The following is a 26,018-nucleotide window of genomic DNA, read 5'->3' on the forward strand; positions in this document are numbered from 1 at the left end:
TATCGAGACTGTCTGATCTGTCTTCCCCCTTTCACTGCCCCCCCCTCCACCTCCACCTCCACCTCCTCCTCCTCCTCCTCCTCCTTATCCTTTAGGCAGCTTTCGCTAGATCACCACCTTTCTCCTCAATCGCAACAAGCCAGGATTTGAGTATTTCACCCTGCCTCAAACAAAGTCCACCTGTGCGCCGATCAGGGGGCGAGCAGCCTCGAGACCCCGGCTGCTCTCTGTCTCGCGTGTACTTTTTCAGCACGCTCAATGCCGCTGATTGTGCCCCCCTCCTCCTCCTCCTCCTCCTCCTCCTCCTCCTCAGTGACGCTGTACCATTTTGCTCTCCCCACATTCGTGTGTGTGTCAGTGTGGCTCATGGTCTGGCATATTGAACGCTGTTTATTCTTGTTGTGGCTGGGTCGCCAAGGCGCGCTGTGGCAGACAACTCGTGATCAGGTTGATTACGCCGCCTCTCCGCGAAGTCGCCCTAACGTGGTTATTGTCGGCCGTGCACGTCGTCCTCTCTCCGGGCTGAATGCACTTCATGCAGTTGGCGATGTCTTTTTTTTTTTTTTTTGCATAATGCACGGCGCTGTGTATAATTTGTCTGCTGCTGCTGCTGCTGCTGCGGCTGGCCAATATTAACACCGTCTAGACGCACGCAGCCCCGTCCCCTTTATTAATAGGGAGCCAACGGGCGCGATAAAGTCCCCAAACAGCAACTTTCCATCGTGTCCCGGTGAAGTCACGGCTCGGCTGATTAGCCCAGGGAGCGCAACAAGCATCGATCACTGACGGGGCCATAAATCGCAGCTATTGGCACACCTGTAATAAAGCTAATGTCGGGTTTCAGGTATGACCTCCGCCGAGTGAGAGGTCCGAGCTCAGTCAAATGGGAACCCGTGGTTACACCGTTGCCTGTCCTTAATCGATCCGTGTCAACGTGCCGAAAAGACAAACTGTCCGGTGGCCACAAAAGCCGGCAGGTTTGTGTGTTTTCCGCGATCCCCAACGCAAACAATAGCTGCCAGCACCGTTTGCCTTCTGCATATTCTGGTTTAAGCTTGTGTGACCGTCGGTGTTTGAAGGGACCTGACATATCTGGGAGCTGTTGGCATTAGTTTTTAAAAAGTCGTCGCCCAGTTGGGAGTCTGGTGATATTTCCTCTTTTTCTCGTTTGTTTGTTTGTTTTTTCTTTTCTTTTCTGTGTCTGTGCATGTATTGTTCTCAGCCTGGGAGGAAGGAAAAGAAGTGCTCAGAAACTTGTCTTCCTATTAGGTGTTTGTTAAAAATAAGAATTAAGCTATTTGAAAAATGACACTGAAGATTCCAAAAAACAGAGGTGAAGTTTTTGGGTTTTTTTTTTTCATTTAAAATGAAAAATTTCTAGACAAGAAATTAAATCAAGATGAACAGAACTAAACAGGCTGACAAAATTTGTCACTACAAACCTGATATATCGAGACTGAGTTGACAAAAATTGGCCATCAATGAGCTCATCCAGAATGTGGGTCAATGGAAGAACTTGGCTTGTAGTCATTCATTCATTCATTCATTGAGTCATCCATTCATTTATATTACAGCATATGTGGTGCCAAGACTGTTTATTTAATTAGAATAATGAAGAGAATATTATTTTGGTGTAGGTCATGATATGCGAGAGGAGAAACATTTCCCGGTTAAGTTGACTAATTATGTTAACAGGAATCACACAGATGATCATTCATTTAAAGGGCATAAAGCTGTGAAAGTGTTTATTTAATTTAAGCCTTTCTTCATTATTTTTAGCATATGCCAAAGTATTATGTTGGCTAGATATGAGCTGGAGCAACACGTTGCCCTGTTAACTTGAATAATTAAGTTCACAGCAGTCACAGAGACGATCAATCATTTGGGATTTTCGACATCAGTGACTGAGAGCAGAGCAGGGTGTTTGGTGCGGCAGCGTTGTGTGCTTGTGCCTCGTCCTGCTTTCCTTTCCACCCATTTCTGGCCACTGCTCTCTGCTCCTGTCTGTGATGGGAATACTGAGTAAGATGCTATTTAATTTCAGAAAGGCTGCGGACGGTCTTTGTGAGCCAAGCGGCAGTGAAAAACCACAATTCACACTTGTTTAAGTGGTGTATAACCCCATCAGATAACCAAATGAAGACAATCTTTTTAACATAACATATGCTGCGCTGATTGGTATGCAGGGTGAGCCTGTTGGACCGCTCGCAAATTGTCGCTCCTCAGAATTCTACAGTCAATACTATCCGCTGATTTTAAGAACAATGCCACTGAGTGTTTACCATCCCTGCAGGATATTTGCAATTTGAAACTCCACTGACTTCACACTTGCCATTTACAACATAAATAGTGGTGTGCTTTAAATACATTTATTGACAAATTCATTACATTTTTATTTTAAAAATGTCATTAATGCATGTGCTTTATGTACTTCTGTGAAAGACAGCGGTTGCGGAATCTTATACATTTTTTTGCATAAAACAAAATTCATTCAGTTTTCTGAAAAAAAAAGAGGATAACATTTGTTGGATTTGTAAATACCAATAAGATTTGGTCTGCAAAACATGTTTGCTGTTGCATCAGAAATTACCAGTACTGATTTTTTTTTTTCTTTTTTCTTTTTTTTTTTCTCCTCCATTCTGTTTCTCTATCTAGGTCTCATCTTGTTTACAAAGATAGCTAAAAACACTGCTGAGCGGGGAAGGCAAGCCTCATGAGTCGGCCTCGTGGATTGCATCGACATAATGGATTTAACTAAAATGGGTATGATCCAGCTCCAGAACCCCAACCACCCCACTGCCCTGCTGCAGAAGGCCAACCAGATGCGTCTGGCCGGGACTCTGTGTGATGTAGTCATTATGGTAGACAGCCAGGAGTTCCACGCTCACCGGACTGTGCTAGCCTGCACCAGCAAAATGTTTGAGATCCTCTTCCACCGCAGCAGCCAGCATTACACCCTGGACTTTCTTTCACCAAAGACTTTTCAACAGATTTTGGAGTATGCGTACACTGCCACGCTACAGGCCAAGGTGGAGGACTTAGATGACCTTCTGTATGCAGCAGAGATCCTGGAAATTGAGTATTTGGAAGAGCAATGCCTCAAGATCCTGGAAACAATCCAGTCCTCAGATGAGAATGACGTGGAGGTCAATGTTAATGATGGGAGCACAGAGGAGGATGACGAGCGCAAAGGCCACAACGGAGCCAAGAACTCTAAACAGCATTCCATGGAGAGTCCATATCTGTCAGGTACCCAGCAAGTGTCCACCATGTCTGGCATGGTGGACCAGAGTCCCTCGGTCTCCACCTCCTTTGGTGTCTCCACTCTGAGTCCCACCAAAGCTGCTGTGGACAGCCTGATGAGTATCGGCCAGACTCTGCTACAGCAGGGCTTTGGTGGTGAACAACTTGTCCATGGCAACTCCCACCACTTGATGACTGAGATCAAGACTGAAATGATGCAAGTGGACATGGGTGGCAACGGCCATGACAGCCCTCAGAACATGGAGTCAAGTGCCTCCAGCAATGGAGAGCGAAGTGGGGAGGACAGGAACCGAGATGGCCCCGGAACACCAACCAGGAGCAGCGTAATCACCAGTGCCCGCGAGCTGCATTACGTCCGCGATGAAGGCATGGGTGACCATCAAGCTGAAGTCAGCCAGATGGGGCTGGAAGCAATGGCTGGAATGACGGAGAAACACCTGGCCTCGCTGTATGCCCTACCTGTCAATCATAAGTCAGATGCCATCATGTCAATGCCGGCATCCATGGCCTCTGCTCTCCCCATGTCCCCAGCCCTGGCTATGTCCATGGACTTTAGTGCCTACGGGGGACTCCTGCCTCAGAGTTTCATCCAGAGAGAATTCTTCAGCAAGCTCGGGGAGCTGGCAGTGGGTATGAAACCAGACGGCAGGAACCAGCATGAACGTTGCAATGTTTGCGGTGCAGAACTGCCGGATAACGAAGCTGTGGAGCAGCACAGGTAAGCCAAGTTTTCTTTTGAATTGCTGCTTGCTAATTGTTTTGGCCCCGAAATTTATGGTCCTTTTCAGCCTTTCAGCACAACTGTTTTGTTTTTTTTTGTTTTTTTTTGTTTTTGTATTTTTTTATGTTTCAATAAATCACATTTCAATGGCTTATGCAAGATTTCTTACGCAGTTTCCTCTATGTGCAACTGCAAGTGAAAGTGTTAAGTCATATGGCCTCACAATTTCCAAACAACTTTCTAAATATACATCTTAGTTACATGATTTCCATGGTTAGCAGGGACTAAATTATAAACCTTTGCCATTTGTAAGTCACCTGTTTTTGGCTTTGAGAATTAAAATAAAAATTGCATATACCGTACATCTTTTTAAGGCTCACGGAGAATAGATCAAAAAAACAAAATAGATTTGTTTTTTTTGCTTTTTTAAGCCAATAGGGCTCATTTTGAACGTCTGTGTCTATGACAGCTAACCAGATAACTCGTCCACACATCTGTTATATTGCATATGAGTAAGTGACATCCTTCGATGGACACAAACCTTAGTTCCGTTTGACTGGCAGCTCAGGCCCAGAAATCCACCCCTTCAGTAACTTCCAAGCCTGCCTAGGTGACTGCTGGACCAGTGTTGTCTAAGAAAATTAGTCACACCTTACCAAAGTGATACCCCTTCTCCCTGGTCAGAACTCCTCTCCTCTCTCTCATTCGTGCACGGGGGGGGGGGGGCTCCTTATTAGTCTGATAACTGGAGTAAATGGTCAGCCAAGGAAAGTAGTGCTGAACCTGGGCTATGAGATAAGGAGGTTGTTCTAGGACACAGTGCTATTTCAATCAATGCATAAAAATAAATCGTAAGGGCTGGAAACTTCAAACAGAATGCCGAAACTAACCTTTAGACTTTTTCAAATCTCCCCACACATTTCTTGTCATAGTTCATTTTATGTCTTGTAAATGTACATATCACTGTATCTGTGAAACTTTAATCAGCTTTGTGAAATGCACTTGCATCACTTTTTGTGGATTTTTGCAACGTCAGAGCGTTTTTGTGACTAGAGGCCTTTTCTTACCTTGAGGGCCACCTTCTCACCTTGTTATGTTTGCTTAAATCAATAGGAATGCGCAGTGGTTAAAGTTCACTTGAGGATTTGAACCCCATCACCCATCCCCTCATGCTGTAGCCAGTATCTTGGTATGCATGGCTAAGAGCTGGACTGATTCCAAGCTCCTCAGTTTTTAAATCTGTGTCAATGTTGTCTTTAGAAAATACTGAATATTACAGAATAGCTATTAGCCCAAAGAGAGGTGGTTTGTCTGCAGTCTTACACTACGTTATTGTGAACTGTTTTTTGCTCCATTTCTCTGTAAATGGGTGGTCAGCTACGTCAGTCAGTTACTTTGTAGTTATTTGGTTTGGCCAATTACCTCTTACAGTGAACAGATTTGTGCTCCTTATTCATAGAAGAACAGAGGAATTGTCCAAAGGGAAAACAGAGGACTGAAACTATGAATCTTTTAAAAAACAAAAAAACAAAAAACAGAAACTGTAGAAGTGAATTTTGAGCTGCTTACGATGAGTTGTTACTGGGCAGGCTTTAACAACAGCTTTAAAATGCACTGTGTACGATGCAGTAACGTAGGCTCACTGTGTTAAAGGACAGGCTACGCTAGTCTATGTCTTGAGAAAAGTCTGGCGTGTGAAATGGTTGCCTGTGTTTCAAGAGGAATTTCATCAATTCGCTCAAGCTGGGAAATCTTGTATCAAAGGAGATTTCCAAACTGTTTCATTCATTGATCTTCCCGCTTCACCCCATAGCATACTAATGGGTTAATTTAGACTGGTTGATACACCGACACGACACTGTTTAATATTGTACGCGCTGTCCTGAAAGCCTCCTGAAGTGAGGAAATCAAACATTGCATCATTCGCTGTCTGCTTTGCCATCCGCACATGAAAGGTCTGCCGTGCAACCCTGAGATGCTTGATAATTCAGACGCTCCTTGTGTCCTCACAAATTCCAATGTGGGTCATTTGATTGCATATCAAGTCCATGCTTTTTTTTTTGTGTGTGTGTGTGTGTATGTGCGTATAGCCTGTCAAGGTGCTGATTCTTTTGATGTGAATGCAAGATGTTTTATTTCAGACAAGTGGAGTCGTGTTCCCTCTGACTAATTACACATCATTTCCCCGCAGCCACTGTGTCAGGGTCACCACTGCCTCTGCAACAAACACATAAAAAAGTTGGCAGAGTTCACGTAGTGCAAGCAGGTCAAGTCAAACATGAGTGTAATTGTTTCCAGATGTGGCGCAGGTCATTGGTGTGAGGTGTCTGCGTGCATGCGTCTATGTTAAAACGAATGCACCCGAAAGTACCCACTTCCTGTGTAAATTTAGTCTTTGCTCCCTTTCATTCCTCTGTGCCCTGGATTTTATCATAAAAAAAAACCCCCCGCCCAGACTGAATACACTGTATGTTGTCTCCACAAGTGGTCTGTGAGGAGTCACCTATGGGATAAAAGAAACATATCATGATAAGATGTGTAAGAGATGCTACCTTGAGGTAGGGCTTAATTTCTTAATCTAATTAATTAAGTTCTGAATTTTTTGATCAGATAGCTCCTCAATCAAATTTTTTTTTTTTTTTTTTTTTTTTTTCCATGTGGGGCAAAGTTCTTGTACGGCTGCCTAAATTTAGACAATATTTAATTTTAGAAAACCAAGGTTTTTATTTAAAGTAACTTATTCGAGATGTATTGTTGAAAATTTTCAAATGATGTACAGCCATATCTTTTAGTAACCTTCCAAGGAAACTAAATGAAGGGCCATAGTTCATAGGTGCCCGAGGTTCCGTTTACTGATCCTAAGCAAATCCCCATCTGACGACAACAACTTTTCCCCTCCGTCTCTCCTCCAGCAGTCCACCACTTCCCTGGATTTATTTCTTAAAGGAAGCCCAGGGTGAGCGTTCTTGGAGCTTCAGGGAGACGGGATTACAGCAATATTTTAGTAACCCTTGCACTGAGAAAATAATTAACACGGGTAGGGCCTGAGTGATAATTGGGAAAATAAATGCATGATGCAGGGGGCTAATTCTGCAGAGGCAGGGGAAAGGAAAAAAAAAAACCCTCCGCTGCTTGGTATTCCAAACACAGCATCCAATTCACTGGAACTAGCCTTGGGTTTATCTCTTTCACTTAATCGTCCATTCTCATGCAAATGACTGACCCTCGCAGTAATGTACATCACATAAGTGAAAAAAGAGCCTATTTTAAAGCAGAGCTTTTCCAACATATAGCTGTTAAGCATTACTGAAAACCATCAATGCTCTTACTCTGTATTTTCATAGTACAGACTAGGTTTTTTGAGGGGGCAGAGAGGGGGTGCATGAATTAGACAAGTCAATGAATCCCTGCGTGTCCTCTCTGTTTTTGCTCATGTTATTTTTATTATTGATGAAAGTATTGGGTTAAGAGGGGGGAGTGCGGGTAATAATCACCCCTGCATTAACCTCTGCACGCGCGCACACACTCCTGCGTTCATTAGTTTTCGCACACATTCCCCTCATCATCAGCAGCAGCAGCGGCAGCCAGCGCTCACTCTTCCATTTCCTCCCCTTTTGTGGCAAAGGGGGACGGAGGGCGCTCTAATACCCCGGGCCCCAGGTGTTTAAACAGCGGGCCCAAGGCTCTTATCTGTGCATATCAGAGAGGGACAGATAACCCTTGGCACTCCTCCTCAGTAAACCAAGAGCAGATTGAGCCCAGATAGCGGCTCATAACGTTTGTTGCAGGTGATAACGATGTATGCGCACACACACACGTATACCCTGCACATCAAGGTGAGGCCAGTGGAAGGCGTACAGGTTGGTTCCCTCCACACTGACACTTGTGTGGTTTGGCCACTATCAACCATTACCCAGTGCTTTCTTACTGTCCATTCATACCATGAGCAGCTGGATAGCTGGTAGTGTTGTGTAGGTGGGTTAAGGCAGAGTACAAGAAAAGGTTGGTAGATGCCGGCTGAATAAAATCTCCACCTGCATAAGATTTCATTAAATAAAATCCCAGTTTATCTCTTGGGGAGTCAAAAAAGGATCTAATAGGTAATTTCACTCTCTCAGATGTGTTGCAAATATGAGAATAATCTCTCCACTGGGGAGTTGTTAAAGCTCAAAGACAAGTTTTACCGCGCATTCTCTTGATTGTCAGGTGTCTCAACCTTTCACAACCGGCTGTGATTATTTCCAGCCCCCCCCCCCCCGTCCCTCCTCATTTTACCCCAGTCTCCACCTTCTTTGCCAAAATTGGGTTCTGTGGCTCCATTTAAATACAAAGATTTTCACAAGTGGTAGTCAAATCAACACTTCAGAAGCCTGGAGGGATTTTTTTTATTATTATTTTTTTTTTTATGACAACTACAGGCAAGTTTTTGAACAGTCAAATTACTGATTTTTGTTCTGATAGTGGCTGCCATAAACTAACAGTGATTTGGTGAGTAAGTAGAGCCAGCTAGCAATTTAAAATAAAAAGAAATAGAAACTTTTTTCATTTGGGCTCTGTAGGAAATAAATGGATTTGAATATTGTTAGGGTTTGAGTCAAACAAGTGCCGCTGCACCTATTTTGTGACCACAGCAGCTACTGCTATCATCAAACAGCACTGATGTCCAACTGTGAAACACTCATCAGAAGGCGACACGGGACGTGATAGAAAAAGTTGCTGCTAGCTGATCTTAAGAGTTGCCATCTCATTTCTTTCTCTGTTTATCCTTAATGTTGTCACATATAACACGGAAAGCTATCTCATTTAGCAGCTAACTGAAAGGCTCAGAGGGGGAAAAACGTGTAAGGCAAAATTTTCCTTTCCACATCCTAGGAGTCACAAAAGTTTGCTACAGGGTCTGGGTGACTTTATTTCCGTCAGATGTCTGCGCGTTTGGACAAAATGTACAACCATGCTGACTTCATGCGCGAGAAAAATCAAAATGTCTGTGTGTCCATGTACAGAGACACCAAACGTAGTGTGTGCAGATTTGTGTGCATGTCCGCTATGTCAGAGGCTCGTTGGTAGTTTCCTCCGCTCAGCTTCAGGAAGTGTTTCACTGTAAAGGAAAAGAGCGAGTTGCTCGCATTTTTCTTTTAATGATGATGGACTGTTGTGTGTGTGTGTGTGTGTTTGTTTTTGAGGGAGGTTGTCAGATATTTGCTTCATTGTCTCATTTCTGCTCTCAGGATACAGTATATCACCTTTGGCCTGAAATAAAATAACTCAAACTAAAACTAAAGCAGCAGCAAGCTTATGATTCTAACCTGCAAAACTGTGCAAGCATTTTCCTGTTTCCTGAAAGTAGCCTGGCAACAAAGCATTACCTGGCAGTGGATTACCCTCTATTTGAAATCACTCAGTGAGCTAAATCTCCCCAGCTTGCACTCAGAGGTACAGTACATGTTGGTGTAATAATCCAATAGCACAAAAAGCCTCACTCGACAAAAACACCTCGCCAAGAAATACCTCAACCACAGACAGCAGCAGAGGGCTTATTCAAGTCTGGCTGCCACATCGTCTCTCTTTTTATCCTCACACAGGTGCTTTTTTGCCCTTATTGGAGGTGCGATGTTTGTTTATGCCCCCGAGGAACTGGTGCTTTGACCGGGCCCACGGTGATAGCCGCGGCCGAGGCAGCTGCTGGCTGAGGCCCAATTATAGACAAGCTTTAAAAGGCTCCAGTTGAACCGTAAAGATTTACACCGCCATCGCTGTGATCTCAGATCTGGGCTCTGTCCTTACTGTCAGGATAGGGAGATGTATCGATTAAAGACTTAACACAGGGGGCTACATCATGTGGAATGCACTACCCACACACACACACACGCAAACATGCACCTTTAGTACTGATCAAGCATTTTATTGTCTTGCAGTCTCGCATTGACGTCAGGTGGCGAGTCACCTTCTTATATCTGGTGAAACTGGAAGGAATTGAGATGTTTTTTTTGTTGTTGTTTTTTTTGGAATTGAATGGGGAGAGAAGGGCAACACCAAGAGAAAACGGGGGGGGGGGTCTAACATCCGGACAGTGGCTATGGTTGGCAGTGGAAGGAGGTGATCTAATCAGCCTACTGATTAGATCACCTCCCTCCACTGAGATAAGAGAGGAGGGGGGTGCTTGTGCAATAAAAGTTAGCAGCTTGACTTGGTGCGACCAGCTGCCTCTATGTGGCTAACAGCGCTCGGCAGACGTGGCCTTTGCTGATGCGGTCTGGCAGAGGCTGCTATGAAACGAACACACTGAGGCCCCTATCTTTTGTCCCCGTGGGGGCCTTGTGGTCTGGAGGGAGGGATAAGGATAACATACTGTACTGGAGGTTGGCCTTGTGTGTGTCCATGTGAGCGTGTGGGTTTTTATTTTGCTTTGTGTTGCTGTTAGGGGGCTGGGTGAGGGGCTCAACCGGAGTACTAATTACAGCCAGTTATCAGGTGACATGCAAATGTGTTATTGGCCTTAACTTCCTGATGTGTATCTCTTCTTCCAGAAGCTGCTGTGGGTGTTGGCAGGGGAAGAGGTTGTGCCACTGTTTCTCTGTAAATGCACCCTGAATTTCAGCAGGGACAATGCTTTAATAGTATTTTCTTTATTTTTAAAAAAACTTTTATTAGAATTAGAAGACCATTTTCACTTGGCAAACTTTCTTACTGTATTAAGGTGCATGCATCATTGTCAGCTTTCCCATTAAAAAAGAAAAAGTCAATAGAATTAGAATGATCTGGCCTTAAAGCTGAGTGGGTTTTAGTTCTAGTTCATAGAGCCCTGCCTCTGTTCTCCTAGACCTGAACGCTCTGAGTTCTAATCCCATCGATATCCTATTAGCATCCCCTCTCTGGGTCCCCGCCACATGAAAGAAGATGTGTCGGTTCCCCCTCTCTGATTCTATCGCTCTGGCAGACAGCAGGGAGGATGGCTACAATGAGCAAATGTGCTGGAGCCAAAGGGCCAACCCAAGTGTGCTCACAAATGTCTTGTGTGTGTGTGTGTGTGTGTGTGTGTGTGTGTGTGTGTGTGTGTGTGTGTGTGTGTGTGTGTGAAAAAGCTGCCACCGCCACCTCAGAGGCCCCCTAGCCTCCCTGGGAAGTATCAAACCAGACCCCTCTGCCGGCTTCCAGCGAGAGAGCCTCTAATTAGCCTCTTTGTTGCCACTTGAATGGTTTGCCAGAGATTGGCAAGGGGCCCCAATGGAGTGATACCAGCACGCTAAGAAGCTGGTCATAAAAATTACCCCCCATTCTCTCCACCGTCACCTGTCACAAAGGAGCTCTCAGGTAGGAAACCGAGGCCAGAGCAAGCACCACGTGAGCTTGTAATCCACCTTTTCAGTGGCAGAAGAACCGTATCTGCTCAGCAGGTGGATGCTAGGTTAGTGCTTGCTATCTGCTTGCAAACTGCTGCTCTCCGTAACGTACAAATGAAAAGTGAAAGTGAAATAGCCATGGCAGCTTCCAATAAATAATGATGCAGTAAACACGTGCTTTAAAAAAAAAAAAAAACTCATTATGCTAATATTGAATTATTAAAAAGACTTAAAACTTAACATGAAGTAGTCAAACCATATGTAAAATATGATAACTTAGATCGACTGTCGGTGGGCCAAATATGTTCACGAGCAGTTTGGATTATAGAGGAAGGCAAAAGTGTGAAAAAGTGGAGACAGATTAAATCTTCTGTAGGAATGAGTTCCTAATGTGCCCACTTTATAGGAACAATGGTTCAAATGAAGTTTTAAACCAGATATCTCCATAGATTCATGGTTTTTTTAAATGAAAACACATTTTTTGTCGCTACATGTACAAAAAATGCCAAGTTTGGGCATTTTTACATTAAAATATAGGTGACCCCGAACAAAATATCTTTCCATCTAATTCAGTTTAAACACCTCGCCCTAACTTGCCCCAAAATGAAGCCCTGAAAAGTAGGATTATCAGCTTTAATGGGGTACCAAATTTTTCTGGTTTCCACAGAATACATACAAACTAGAGTTAATGGCTGTGAGACCACGTGGACCTAATATTTGTATCTTTTCTTGGTACATGTCATAGTATGAAATTTATTGAAAAACATCAAAATCAACCAAATCATTTATGATAATACAATATTCAGACGAATGTGAGTGAACGACTGCAGAGGCAGTGCAGGTCCTCCTATTTTATGCTTAGTTATAGCAATTAGCATGTTATTTTACTGGCCACTAGCACGTTATTAGTGACTGATTATTTGCTTAGTTTTTTTTCAACCGAATGTCACGTTTGTTATTGACTGTGACACACAAATGCTACATCTAACTTGGCATTGTGAAGTCAGTCACCTCACTCTAATGATTGAGGCATGAGGATTCTGCCCTTCACTGTTGCCGGAATGAACGGCGGGCAAAATTTGAGCTATATCTGATGTATAACGCTACCGGTGTTAGATGTTAATAATTTAAAGACATTCCCCCTTCACAGGTTAATCAACAAACTTAGTTTAGACCCTGGACCTTTTAAGCAAATTTAGGTTACAAAGGTTTAAGATTCAAAGGCATTTTATTACCAAAGATGAACATCATTGTGTGTCATCACAAAGCAGCCTATCTGCCCGTCACCCTGTTCAAAACGCTCTCAGATCTATACTTGTGGTATCTGACATGCTGTGCGGTGAGCGCCGTGGCGGGAGTGCAATGAATGTCAAGGCGACTTGGAGCTTTAGCGCCGACTGACACGTTTTAAGCTCCACTGTAATCCAGGAGGGATCAGTTGGGTAAATCATGGCATAAAGCTTAAAACTATAATTGATTTATGTATTTGCTGACCGAAGACGCCCAGAGAGATTACCAGAGGGAGAGAGCTGATGATGGATAGGCCGGCCCCCTCACACAGGCTGCATGCTTGGTGGGGGGTTGAATTCAATTGAAGGGAGATTTGTCTGCTTGAAGAGGAAGAATGTCTGAAAACAGAGTGTAAATCGGAGAATAAAATTCATATGTGCATTTACAAAATCATCCCGGTGTTATTCTCTGTTTTGTAAATGCACATATGCATTTTATTCTCCGATTCTCCTCATTTGAGTTGTTTATGAAATGTTATTGATGCAAAGGATCATACTGAAACAGTAGCGGACATTTTTATTGTCTATTTTTATTGTCTAAAATTTTATCCGGACATATAATATCCCAACATACAAAATGATGCTTGTTTGGAGTTGATAAAAAATATTGCATTACAGTTTTTAATTCTGTTTAAGGGTTTTTCCATAGACAACCAGCGCAGGATTGACTAGTTGTAGTCCCTGAAAACTTGGCTTCAAATCTGGAGTGTATTTATATCTAACATTAAATAATATGACATCACCTTTTTCCAACTGAGCCCAGGACGGTATCCGGAATTTATCGAGTAATGTCCCGCAACGAAACTTTTGTCCGGCATTCAAACTACTTAATTCAAAAAATTGAGGAAAATTTCGAGTTTTATTTGTTTGTGAATTGCAACTGTTCAGTTTCATTTTCTGTAAAGTGTAAGTCCCTACATTACGGTCTGTTGCCAAAGGTGGGAGACTAGTGGAGAACACCAATATATTCCGTTCATTTTAATTGAGTTCACTTGGGTTTTGTTGGCTAAACTCAAATTTAGCCAAATAATATTTGAATCTGATGACAAATTAAAACAAAAGACTTTGGTGACAACAGTAGTCACGGCACTGACAGAGCCCTGCAATTACAGTGTTTTGTGCTGTGATGAAAAGATGAAATTTGTATTTGTGTAAGTGTTTCCTGCATGATCGGACTCATTCATCACAGTGGCCTTTGACTGGATTATGTCAGATTATGACATTATCAGTCCACCCTGAATTGGCATCATAATTTCCAAAATGCCACTGAGGTATTAGATGGCGAACGCCGTTTAATTGGCCAGACGGTTTTCCTGCCATAATCAGCCCACGGATTTCTCTCCTGACACATTATGAATCCTCTCTTTCTTGTTTACTGCCCGACTGTCAGGAATCTCCAAGGTCTCTCTTGACTGCTTTCAGATTGTTTTGTGTTTGTCTGTTTGTTTGGGCCCTGAAGGGCGAGAGCGGGATAGTAAAAAGGAGGAGGAAAAAAAAGCCATTCCATTTCCCAGACTGATCACTGAAGCGGGTGGCTCTGACATGTCATGACTCAAACAGCATCATTTCTGCCACTCCTGTCTCGCCACTGACCTTACAAATGATGCTGTAGGCTCCCGCCATATGCCATTAAGCATGGTGTAAAACAGGGTGGAGTTTTTACCCCCTTCATACTTACAACAGTACACAGACACCCTCTGCAATTTTCCCTCCCTGCTCTCACCTTTCAGAAAAGAAAAGCAGATTACAGCGCCAGTTTTCTTTCTGATGGTTTTGTCCATGTACGGTTTTTTTTTTTTTTCACTTGTGTTTTATTGCCTCCTGTGGGTGTTAGTCTGAGGCGAGGAGCTGGAGCTTCCCTTACAGGTGTTTGGGTGCTTATCGCCCTAGTCTGTGCCCTTATCTCTGGCCCTCAGCTTCCTGCATCCTCTCTCTTGCATGCCTCAGAGTGGGGATATATTTCACTTAGCCTCTGACCTGAAACCTTCCTCTCTATCTCTATGGGTCTCTCTCCCATTCTCTCTCTCTCTCTCTCTCTCTCTCTCTCTCTCTCACTCCCCCACTCTCTCACTCACACACACAGATAGACAGGGCAGTGTGAGATACCGTGCGGACCTTTCGTCATCACCGAACTCGACTTTCTTTTTTCCTCTCATCTTCATATTACCCATAGCCAGCAAGAACTCTCAAAATTGAAGACTCTGGAGGATAAGAAAACCAGCGCTACAACTAACAATTATTTTAGTTATCTTAATCTCATTTCATTTTATTTTCCTGATTAATGTATTATTGGTTCAAACTGTAAAATGTTAGAAAATGAATGCCCAAGGTGAAGCTTAAATAGCTTGAACTGCCATTGTTTTTTTTTCCTTGAAAAAATGAAATAATATCAAAAACTGTCACTTACACGCAGCCCCACTAAACTCAAGTGTTACCCTCCAACTGACGCAGATTGTTCTAGAAAGAAGGAAACTGTTGAATTAGAGTGGAAATGTCATAGTGGCTTCAGCACAGAGTGAGCTTTGATGGTGTTTGGAGCCCTGAGTTTGATCCAGCATTTTGTCAGAGTGATTGGTCTCAGGCTTTAGCCCCACCTCCACATTCCCTCTCTCCTTGCCTGCTCCTAAGTCTCACACAGGGACAAAGGCTAAAGTGTCTGTGGGATGGGGTTGTGATGCTGGTTTGGAGGGGGTTGACCCCCTCCGAGGACCTGACAGGGGCCCTTTTTTTTTTCTTCTGTTTTTTTCTAATCCCCATTCTGAGTGGGCACACAGGGGAAAGAGCCCACAGTCTAACACCCATGAGAGAGTCTATTGTGAGTGGCGGGCTCAGTTACAGTAGGATGGATGCAGGGGTCTCAGGCCCAGATAAACGCCTGGGTCAGCCAGGCCCCCATTATTTACAGTAGGCCCTTTCATTGGCTGAGTGAAACAGGAGCCTGTGGTGGAGGTGGAGGTAGTGGTGGGGGCTTCAGGGGACGACCACTGTTTGTGCTCAGCCAGGCCTCCACTATAGGTCAAAGAGCACGGGGGTGGGGCTGCAGGGGTTACAGACCTGACTTTTGTCTGTGTGTTGGGTGGGGAGGGGGTTACTGCTTATAGGGGAAAAAGAAACGGTCGGCTTCAGAGAGAAAAGGCGGCAGTGATGACTTCCACACACACTTTTCTGTGATGTGACATAACTAAAGGAAATGTACCGGGTTGTAGGCCTGAAGGATTTGAGGGAAAAAATGGATCCTTCTCTTCTGTACGTGTCGTATAATTAAAAAAAAAAAAATCCAGAAAATCAAGAATAATTGCGACCTAATCTTGTTTCTAGAAGAAAAAAATACTCAAATGATTCAGTCACTTGTTGCTGAGGTCCAACCAGTAGGTTGGAAGAAAGTCAACTGAAAATTTGCGAGTTTTTTATAGACCAATTTATAGAATTAACATTAATCATCTACAGCTGAGGAGGGTTGGCTGTCACACCCCACTGCCTTATTGGTATTGACTGAAATGCGTCCCCAACACCAACCTGGCATCAAACATTTTTTTTACTTATTCTTTTATGAGAGAGTTTCTTATTTAAATCAAAATTCTGCCAATTATACATTCATTTTTTTCAGGCAAAGTACTTCTATGGTTGCTCGTGTTTAGACATTTTACATTTGAGAACTTTGGTTTCTCGTGTTTGAAAAAAAAAAAGAGGGGGGGGTGTTTTAGAAATACACATTACTATTCAAAAACTATTAAGTATTGAAAAAGTAATAATCATTTATGTATCTGTGCTAACATGCTGATATTGTATGAGCACTACATGATAAAATTTAAAACCCAGTACTACAGCTCACTTAGTTTGCTGGGGACAGTTGTCATTAAAGCTGTAAAAATTGACCTACAAAGTAGTTTTGCTCAAAATTGCAGCTTTTGCAATTGGAAAACTATGCTCTTTCAAATCAATATTTGGATTTAAAATGATTAATAATTGTTGGGCTGTCAAGCTATATATCTGATTTTTTAAATTTGATGCATTGAAAATGTAATAGTTGTTTCTTGATCCAAACCTTAATACTTTGGCTGATGGAAATCAAATGATGTGAAATTTCAGTTTTGATTTCACTTCAGTCCGAGAAGTGCATGTTCTGACATGTGGTGGAAATAAGGAGCAATTTTTTGATTTATTGAACCTTTTTGAATTTAATCATATCATGGATACCCCAGGTTTCTCACTTCACAACGGCAGTTTGTATTTCTGCATTTTTCTCATTACATTTATGGAAGACAAAGCTCTGCAATGGAAAAGAGGTGTCTACTTTCACTTTGTTATGCAAGATTTTCTTTTAACAGAGGAGTATTGCTCCTGTTTCAAAGTCTGGTGATTTATTATACATCCGCTGGATAGGGAAAACAGGTTTGAGGAAGGATGAGAAAACAAAGGGTGCCTTGGTGTTCCTCAGAAAAGTGAAAATTCAACACCATCACTTAGGACTGCATGCTTGCATCAATTGTCCTGAAGTGGCTCAGTGACCTACATAAGCGCAGTATAACTTGACCTGCTATAGAAGCTAAAGAAACATACTCACTAAAAGAAAAAAAAAGGTTTAGAGCAACTTGCTGTAACGCAATCCTTCGGATTCACTTAGTTAGGTCATCTTCCTTCTCACGTGACATTCAATACTCTGTATTTGCTGACAAATCCAAAACAAAAATGCTCTAAGAGCAGGTTGGAGTGAAAAAAACAAAAAAAACCCAAAACAGTTGCTGTCAAGTACATTTATTAAGCACGATCCATTACCAACCCAATTCCTGTTTGTTGTCTTTCATTAAGAGATGGGAAGTTGCCAAGGGCCAGCATAGCACAAGAAAGAGAACCGGTACCATCTGTCCGAAAGACTCAAGAATAATCTTGTCATAATCTCAGTGTCAACCTTCCATATTAAGAGGCAAGGACGAAGGGAAAAGCCAGGCAGAGATGTACAATAAGGACAGCAGTCTCTCAGGCATTCATCTGCTGGAGCAGATTTCATTATTTCTACTTGGACAAAGACAGGATGGGTTAAAGGTCAGCAGGCGAGAACTTTACAGATGAAGCGGGGTGCAGTGGGGGTGTGTAGGAGTTTCGTGTGACCCCCCACCTCTCACCCCTATTGTCCTGAGAGAACACAAAGGCTTCTGTCAAACTCTAGTGGTCAGCGCTTCCTCCAAACCCGCCAAGCCGCAGAAGCAGCAGAGGGTTTGAATCTGGCCGAAGCCGCCACATCTGACCAATCAGGAGCCATAGAGAAAGACAACAGGTTCGTCTTCTCAAACGGCTTTTCCTAAAATGTCAAAAGAGCAGGAAAGAACCGAAAACTTCTTTATCAGACCTTTTGTTCCGTGTTAGTTTGTGTAAGCACATATACAAAAGAACAATTTAAAGAAATTATACTCTACTTGAGTACTTATTGGAAATTTCATACATTTACTCCACTACACTTTTTTTTCTACAATTACTAGTTACTTTACAGATTTATATTTTACATACAGTAATATGACCAGCATGGCTCCAACATTAAGATACTGATCACACGTAAATGCATCCATAATAATAGTCCTGATGAATATCCTCAGAAGAAGTAACAAACTGATATATTGACCACAAGGGTTTAAAAGGTGGAAAAGGCAGGAATTTGTGCTTTTGTGCTTAAAAAAATAATCTAATACAATTAAGAGTTGAAGAAAATAGTTTACAGTAACAGTTTATTTTTATATTCATCCCTTTTTTCCAAAGATTCAAAGTGCATTTGATTAAAACGAAACTTCCCTATTTACTACTATAAAAAAAAAAAATCAGGAAAAATTTTTACGGGTTAGATGGAAACCATGACTGATCATGACTTATTTTTTCCTCTTGTAATTTAATAAGTATTAGGTTGCAGCGTGAAAAGGATGGTTGTTACAAATTAAGGTATTTAGCTTTACAAAAGAAGTAAAATAGAAATTCTCAAGAAATTGCATCCATTCATTGTCCACTTGTTGTTGATCAAAGAAGCACGTATTCTAATCAACCATGTAAAAGTGAGCTGGTCAACATCCTGGTTGGCCCCGAAAAAAGCCACATTTTGAATACAAGCAGAGCTCTGCAGCAGTTATTCATCGACAGCTACTGTCCTCATTCATCCATCTGTAACAGCGACTGTGGCAGCTCGCATAAAAATGCCAAAGTCCCGCTTACATTTTTCACCTCGATAGAGAGAGAAAAAAAACAGGCAACAAGTAAAAATGTATTGGATCAGAGAGCACAGCTGCAGTATGAAAAGGGCTTTTTGGCATTATAGTTTTCTCTGCCAGTGTCTTGCTTTCTGTCCTCTAAATACCCTTGACATATTATGGAGATCAAAAGCCCAGGAGAGAGATGTAGGCTGTATGTGGGTGCCAAGGTACAATGTAGGCAAGCGCAAGGCCGTACAAAGGGGATATGCAGTACAGCATTTGATTTGTCTCCACCTTCGGCCAGTGTTCTCGTCACTGTTGTTGATGTGTATCTCACGGACTTGGGAGTTACATTTTTTTAAAATATACTTTCTTGACAAAACAGAGCATTGTCATCCCTAACACAAAGGGTACGGAAAACTTCATAAGAGGTAGAGTAGATGAACAGATTGGTTTGTCATTGTCATTTGCCATAGTTGACTAAGTCTGTTAGTCAATCAACAGAATATTGATGATCAATTAACCATTTTAAGTTATTTATCAAGGAAAAATGCCAAATGCCAAACTTGTGATTTGCATTTTGGGTGGTTATATGATTCATATTTTAGATAATTTATAGTTAATTGGGTGACTGGTGGATTCCTTGTACAGTATACTGTATATAAGATATAAGATTCTCCTCATATTGTATCTGTCATTTTTTTGCCTACTATTTTCTCAATGTTATTTCATTCTGATTTAATTTTACAAAAATCCCCAGAATTTCAAGCACTTAACAGCTTTTTGTACTAAAACTCACCACTAATAAAATTCATAGGTGTGTTAGTATCTCTTTAAGATTGATCCCCACGTGTTTAATTGTGAAGGAGGCGCTGGCATGGCCATTTAACAATGAAATTGGGTAAAATGTCCAAACAAAACCAAATATCTGGTCATGTTTTGTGTAACTGTGGTCAGGGAGGAACCTCATTAACTGGTCCACTACTGCGGCCTTTATTAAATACTTCAGTAAAGCTGCCAATATCAATCTAACCTTTCGATAGGGCTTTTCTTTTGATGCTGACATTGGCTGTGTAGTAAACAGTAGAAACTGTAATGCCCAGTCTCTCTGTTTGCAATGGCCAGCGGTATGGCGGCCGGGCCTGTACGAGCACTCGGAGGTCAGCGGACATGGTATAGCTTTCACATGGCCCTGAGGTCCTGACCCCCACCTTTGCTGGCCATATGTACCCCCCCGCCTCCCAGCAAGGACCGAAGCCCTTTGAGCCGGGCCCTCAACCCCCCGCAGAGCGCGCCCCTTCAGCACATTAATAGTGGCACTGGAACTAATTGCCCAACCTTAGATGTGCTTGAGAGCAAGATTGCCTCAGCTGCCAGCGCGCCACAAACCCCCTAACACTCCACCCCAAACAGAAGAAAACCTTCAAAAGAAGAATCGCAAAATTGCTGGTTACTCTGCCCAGTCTTTTGGTAAAACACAGCTCTTCTCTTCAAAGGGCTTCATTTAATTCTTTGTGTTACTGTAAATGTGCATCTATTCAAGCTTGTTTTGAAAACATCACCCTCCTTTCCCGTGCTGTGCTCTCGATTTTTGTCTTGCCATTCAGCGATGGCTTGGTTTCGCTTTTATTCCGGCGGGAGGACTGACAAGTAACCACTATGTTCCTCGCGCCTTGGCGAGACCTTCCCACACATGCCATCCGCCGCCATTTTGTCGCTAACCTCGTCAGGCACGAAAAAGCGCCAAATCACCCTTTTGTATTCGGCACACGTATCAGTAATCCTTCGCATCATTCTAAAATATTTTCTTTCAGGCGTGCGCTTTGAACTGGGAATTGCAGTACGGGTGTAAAGTGGTGTCTAGCACCAGACTGTTGCTGTTCACACTGTCATGTCTGCTGTCTCCTTTGCTGCACTCAGCGTCACCCGAGTTCAAAGAGACACCGAAAGAGAAGGAAGCAGGCTGAGAGGCGTTTTATGATTTTATTGACCGAGAGGAAGCATTGTTTGGAAGGTGTTGGACCGTTATCTGTGCTCTGTCTCTCATAATGTCTCTTCAGTCTGTGGTGGTCTGCTTGTTTGTGGAGGCATGTGTCTAAATGATGTATTCGCACAGCATTAAGTTCCAGCGCTCCTTAAATGAGTATGTTTCTGGTATATGATGTCCACTTGTCTAATTTCAGGGGAGAACTAGATCAGGAGTAATGATGCCTTTTTTCAGGTGGACGTTCAGATCAAAGCTTCTCTTTAAGTATGTCAGGTCAGATTAACTATACACAGGTCAGACTCTTTCATATTTGTGTTAATACGCTGAACACAGTTTGCATAATGCATTTTCCAAATGCCAGAAGATTTTCACGATCTTTTTTTTCCATTTTCAGCAAATGGATTTTCTTGAATTTCTGCAGTGCTAGCTGTGGTGGCAGTGGAAAAAATTTTCTACAAATTTATTGAAATGGTGAGAGAATACACAAAAACATCATAGCCTGTTTAGTAATGCTTATTTCAATGATCATGTGAGAAGTAAAAGAATGAAATTAGGATTCAACTGAGAAAATTGATGTTTTCCCTTATCTCTGATTACCATATTTAAGTAAATGGCATCGGTTTTACAAAAATACAATTGAATTTTCCAGTACTGTGTTTTTTCACTCTCACTGTATCACAATAAATTCAGTGTATCTACAAGGAAACCCGTATGCTGGTAAATGGAAGAAAGAAAAATGACTCTTATGGCTAATATTTGTGCCATCTGTAAACATGTAAACATGTTCATGGTTTAATTTAAATCTGAAGGGTTCGAGGTTTGTACATTTGTGGAGGAAATAACTCGGTAAAACTACCTAATGTCGCGGAGGAGTCTGCAGTTCACAGATCCAACGCAAGAGAATGTTTCACAGAATGGGGAAAAAAAAAAAAAAGCCTGTAAATTGTTTGACAAAATAATCTCAGCTGAAGGTCCAATTTTGTAGTTTCTGACAGGATGTTCCAACAGCCCCACTGGTAGTCCCTGCCGATTTAGCAGTGTTTGTCCTGGTCTAAGATGGGACAGGATTCTCATTATCTACTCCTTGCACTCCTTGTCCTAGAGTGTCACCTAACTAAGAATAATACCGTGCACTTTACTCCCTCTAGAATGCAAGCTTCTGAAATTACAAATCCCCTCTCGCTAGATTGACATTATGAATACTAATAAAAGAGGTTACTTGAGTACTTTGTTGACTGGTGCAGTACTGACAGCACAGTCTTTTAAATGTTCGACACATTTACCCTGGACTTAACAGTTGGAGCTATGATATAGGTCACACAACCCCCACAAAGACAACAAGTGATGGACCTAGTAAATTTAGAAAATACTTAAACAAAGAGTGGGTACTGCGGGTAATAATTCACCAAAATTGACAAAATGAATCCTCTCATTTCATACTGTGATCTCAAACACCTACATTTCCTCGTCCTGCACGGAGAGGACACCGCAGGAGTTTCGGTCTTCTTTTTAATGTCATGTAAACCTTACAAAGACTCTCATTACACATACAGTCTTCATAAAACCCGTCAGCAGCCACGGAAAAGAGCGCTAATGTTTATTTGTTTTTTATTGGGGGAGGGGCTTTTGTCCAAAAATACCTTGTTTACTCTCTTTTAATTTATTCAGCGAGCTCTTAAAGATGCTAGTTAAAATAGACTGGAATAGAAGACATCACATTTACAGTATGTTGTACATACTGCTTCACTTGAGTATTATTTATCCATTTACACTTGGACTAGTTGGTTCTGTTTGAATGGATCCATGTCCACTCATCTTGTCCCTCTTCTTTGCTGCATGTTCATGTTTTTATCTGCTGCTCACAGGTTCCACAAACAGATTATCAGAGTTTCATCCTATTGATTGTCTTGTTGTATTGTATTGATCGATAATTGTCGTGGCCCACTCGTATTTCCTCATTTGTAGCAGAATAATATATAATTATGCAGCTGTTTTAGCCTGCTAGTTATGTCAGGGTCCAAAATATTTTCAGGCGCAACTTGATCACATTTTAGGGGATTCTTATTCAATTTTCAGGCGTTAAATAGCTTAACCCCCGATTTGGTGTAAAAATAATGGATAATTTTTACAGATTTTTAGTATATGAGGGTTTTCTTTTTTTTAATTGATTATCTGCACAGTTTAAGGGGTTTTAAGTGGTGAGTGGGGACCCTTTTATTAAGGTATGCATTAAGGATGTTTTCATGTTAATCAGTCGATTTTTAGCGCATTTTAACCCCTCAAAAATCCCTTAAAGCATGCAGATAAAGTATAAAAAAAATACCAAAATTTATTACACTGCATTTAGAAAATCCTATTTACATCATTATTAATGAGCAAATTGAAAACATTTTAAGATGGGATTCATTTTCATGGTGTTATGGAGCTAAAACTTACAGAAAAATGCATAAAGTATAAGACACAACGAAATCAGAATCTTTTTGGTGGCTGGTCAAAAATCTGTGGGGGTAGAGCTGTTTGGAGACTTTGGAGCTCAGCATTGTGTGGACAGTGCAAATGATACACACAGGAGCCATGGCTCCAGATTGTTGCATTGCAAACTGAAGGACAGTTGTAGGTCATAGACATAATGTCAGATTAGGTGTGAACTAAGGCTCGGGCCATAATGTTTAATACAGTAAAACTCTCCACTGAAACTAAGACTGATTGAATTCTTTGAGGCTTAGCAGCTCTTTAAGGTGATAGTAGCACCTCCTTTTAGAAGTATTCAAGTTATATCTCTACATTTAAACAGATCTGACACCTCGTACTGTACGCTTTGACTGAGCCAAGGTTTCTGCTCCTGTATCATCAACTGCATACAGAGACATGCGTCCATAGATCCTTTTGACTGAATAAAATGTTAAGCGGCTATATTCCCCAAAGTCCTAAATGCCACAACTATTGAACGGCAGAGAATCTGTCATTACAACTATTTTAGACATTTTATGTGGTTGTAACCACAAAGTAACCTTAAATCCTTGAAATATCTTCGTTCAGCCTAGTGATTGAGAGCCCAAACTACACAGCAGACGCACATGATAAGGGCCGGGAGAAGACAAGGAGTTCGGCCATGTTGTGACATCCCCAGCCAGCCAAATCTTTCTGCCTGAATCACCCAAAACCTCTTTGCTTTTCTAGGACAGCATCTGCCCACTGAGACTCGTCAGCGCTACCTGCTCTCTATGTATTTTGGAATCTCATACTTCGGTTGTCACATTTGAATGCTGCCAAATAATCCATCATAGGACAAATTTCCTCTTGCTCCTTTAAATAAACTCCATTACAACAACAACGGCAGCAGCAGCAGCAGCAGCAGCAGCAGTGTGTCTGCTGGCCGGTCAGATAATCCTCCATGGAAATGTAGCCACTGACAGATGTGTGCATGGCTATCAAGAATTACAGCTGCAATAAGAAAGACTGAACTTTATCCTCTTGTAGCAACAATTGAGTGATGGAGCTCTGCACAGTTATTATATGGTAAACACCCTGGACATGATGTGCCAGCTATAATCCCATGACCATGCACTTCAAATCTCCATGCACTGCTGATGTGGCCATCTTGTGTTTTTTGCTGGTGTGTAATAATCCTAAATGCTGTGTGAATTGCTCTTCCTGCTTACATGTGGGAAACTCGACAGTCAGTCAGCCCCGATCGATCTGTTGATCTGTCTTTGATTATGTGAGGTGACTCTTCAGAACTTGATCATGCAAAACTGCCAGAAGTACTGAGCACGTTTATGATGTTGAAGCGGTTTCAGGTTGAGTCTTTTCTACATAGCGTCTTGCTGGAACAGGGAACTCAGCCAGGTTGTTTGAGCAGCGTTGACACAGTTTTAAAAGAGAGCCCGCACTACAAACTGGGAGCATGGAGTTTGAATAATGGCAGGGAGAGTTTGACGAAAATACTTTGTTGGATGCATTATGGGAAATGTCGGGTGCAGTTTTTTTAGGAGCCTAGCCAATAAAAGGTACTAAAAATCAGGATATCTTGGCATCTTTTGCTTTGAATTTCATCTTTGTTTTCTTCTAATCTGGTTCGCCCAAGTCCCCCAACTTTAAAGGTGTGCAATACTGAACTGCCAGAATACGCCCTCTAAGTAGAGGTGCAAGCAATAATTATTTTCATTCTAATTACTTTTTCCAGTAATAATTTAATCTCTAAAATATAAAAAAAAATGCTACCAAAGATAAGAATTAAATCCTCACATTTGAGAACCTTCAACCAGTTTACTGTATGAACGACCTAACTTGAAGCTACAGTATGTAACTTTTTTCTATTTTTTTTGTTTTTTTGTTGTTGAAATATCCTCCAAAGCATATCCTAGCAGATGTTTGCAAGCCTAGGTTTTAGTTTAGTTTTCTTAATGTTTCAAAGGCTTTTCTCAAAACAACAAGAATCACATTCTGGTTTAAACCCTAAGTATGATCGTCTTCATGTCAAAAATGGCAAATTATTCCAAGATAGTTTATTTTGGCAAGAAAACAAAAACAAAAACAACAGCTTAACCTAGATGTGAGTTTGATAGGCAAAATATTTTTTTTTAGGCCAAAAAAATTCAAAGAGGTTTGGAGGCAAACAATGACCTATGAGGTCCATGTGAGCTGCCGATTAACGAGTTTCAGGTTTACAGGCTGCAGTTGTTTGTGGATTGTGATCATGCAGATGTGTGTCCCAATATGGTGCAATTCTGTGGCTGCGTGACAGCATCCACACAGTGTGAATTAACTTCTCATTTTACGTTAATCATGCCGTTTGCAGCTGTCTACATTTGCTACTAGCAATGGTTTCACTCTCCTCCTTGCATTGTATTCCTAGTAGCCCTTTTTTTTTTTTTTTTTTAACACAGTGCAGATGTTGTAAAAACTGTAGATGCTCTACCTACCACAGTCGGCAGATGTACAGTCAGAGGTGCTTGTTTTGTGTCTGTTTTGGTGTGATTAAAAGCTCGTACTCATGTCTCTTTAAAAGGAACAGATACTAATTGAAGATTCTACATTGCTGTGAATGTGAGACATTGAACTTATGATGATTGGTGGTGAAAAAAAAAAAATACTCACACTTTAATGTTTAATTTAATGTTTATCCATGAGCTGGGTTACATAGATGGCTAAGAGGAGGGTAAGGACATCGAGATCCCCTCTCATGGCTTCAGAAAAGAAAAACGTCCATTGTCCGATATTATACAAATGAAATTGTCAGAA

The 26,018-nt window shown here is 41.8% G+C and overlaps 1 protein-coding gene across 5 annotated transcripts in view; it reads left to right on the forward strand.

The window, feature by feature from the left end:
- Positions 1-26,018, forward strand: part of zbtb16a (zinc finger and BTB domain containing 16a) — a 144,024-nt gene that overhangs the window by 863 nt on the left and 117,143 nt on the right. For 3 of the 5 annotated variants that reach the window (XM_040149737.1, XM_040149741.1, XM_040149738.1), the window contains exon 2: positions 2,656-3,982. In XM_040149737.1, coding sequence (XP_040005671.1) covers positions 2,745-3,982 — 1,238 coding nt within the window. In that variant the 5' untranslated portion in view covers positions 2,656-2,744. Of the gene's footprint in view, positions 1-341; positions 448-938; positions 978-2,655; positions 3,983-26,018 lie in introns of those variants that run through there. The other 2 variants (XM_040149739.1, XM_040149740.1) reach the window with 2 other exon arrangements.

The sequence above is a fragment of the Xiphias gladius genome, chromosome 17 (assembly GCF_016859285.1).
Source record: "Xiphias gladius isolate SHS-SW01 ecotype Sanya breed wild chromosome 17, ASM1685928v1, whole genome shotgun sequence".
NCBI classification, from domain to species: Eukaryota; Metazoa; Chordata; class Actinopteri; order Istiophoriformes; family Xiphiidae; genus Xiphias; species Xiphias gladius.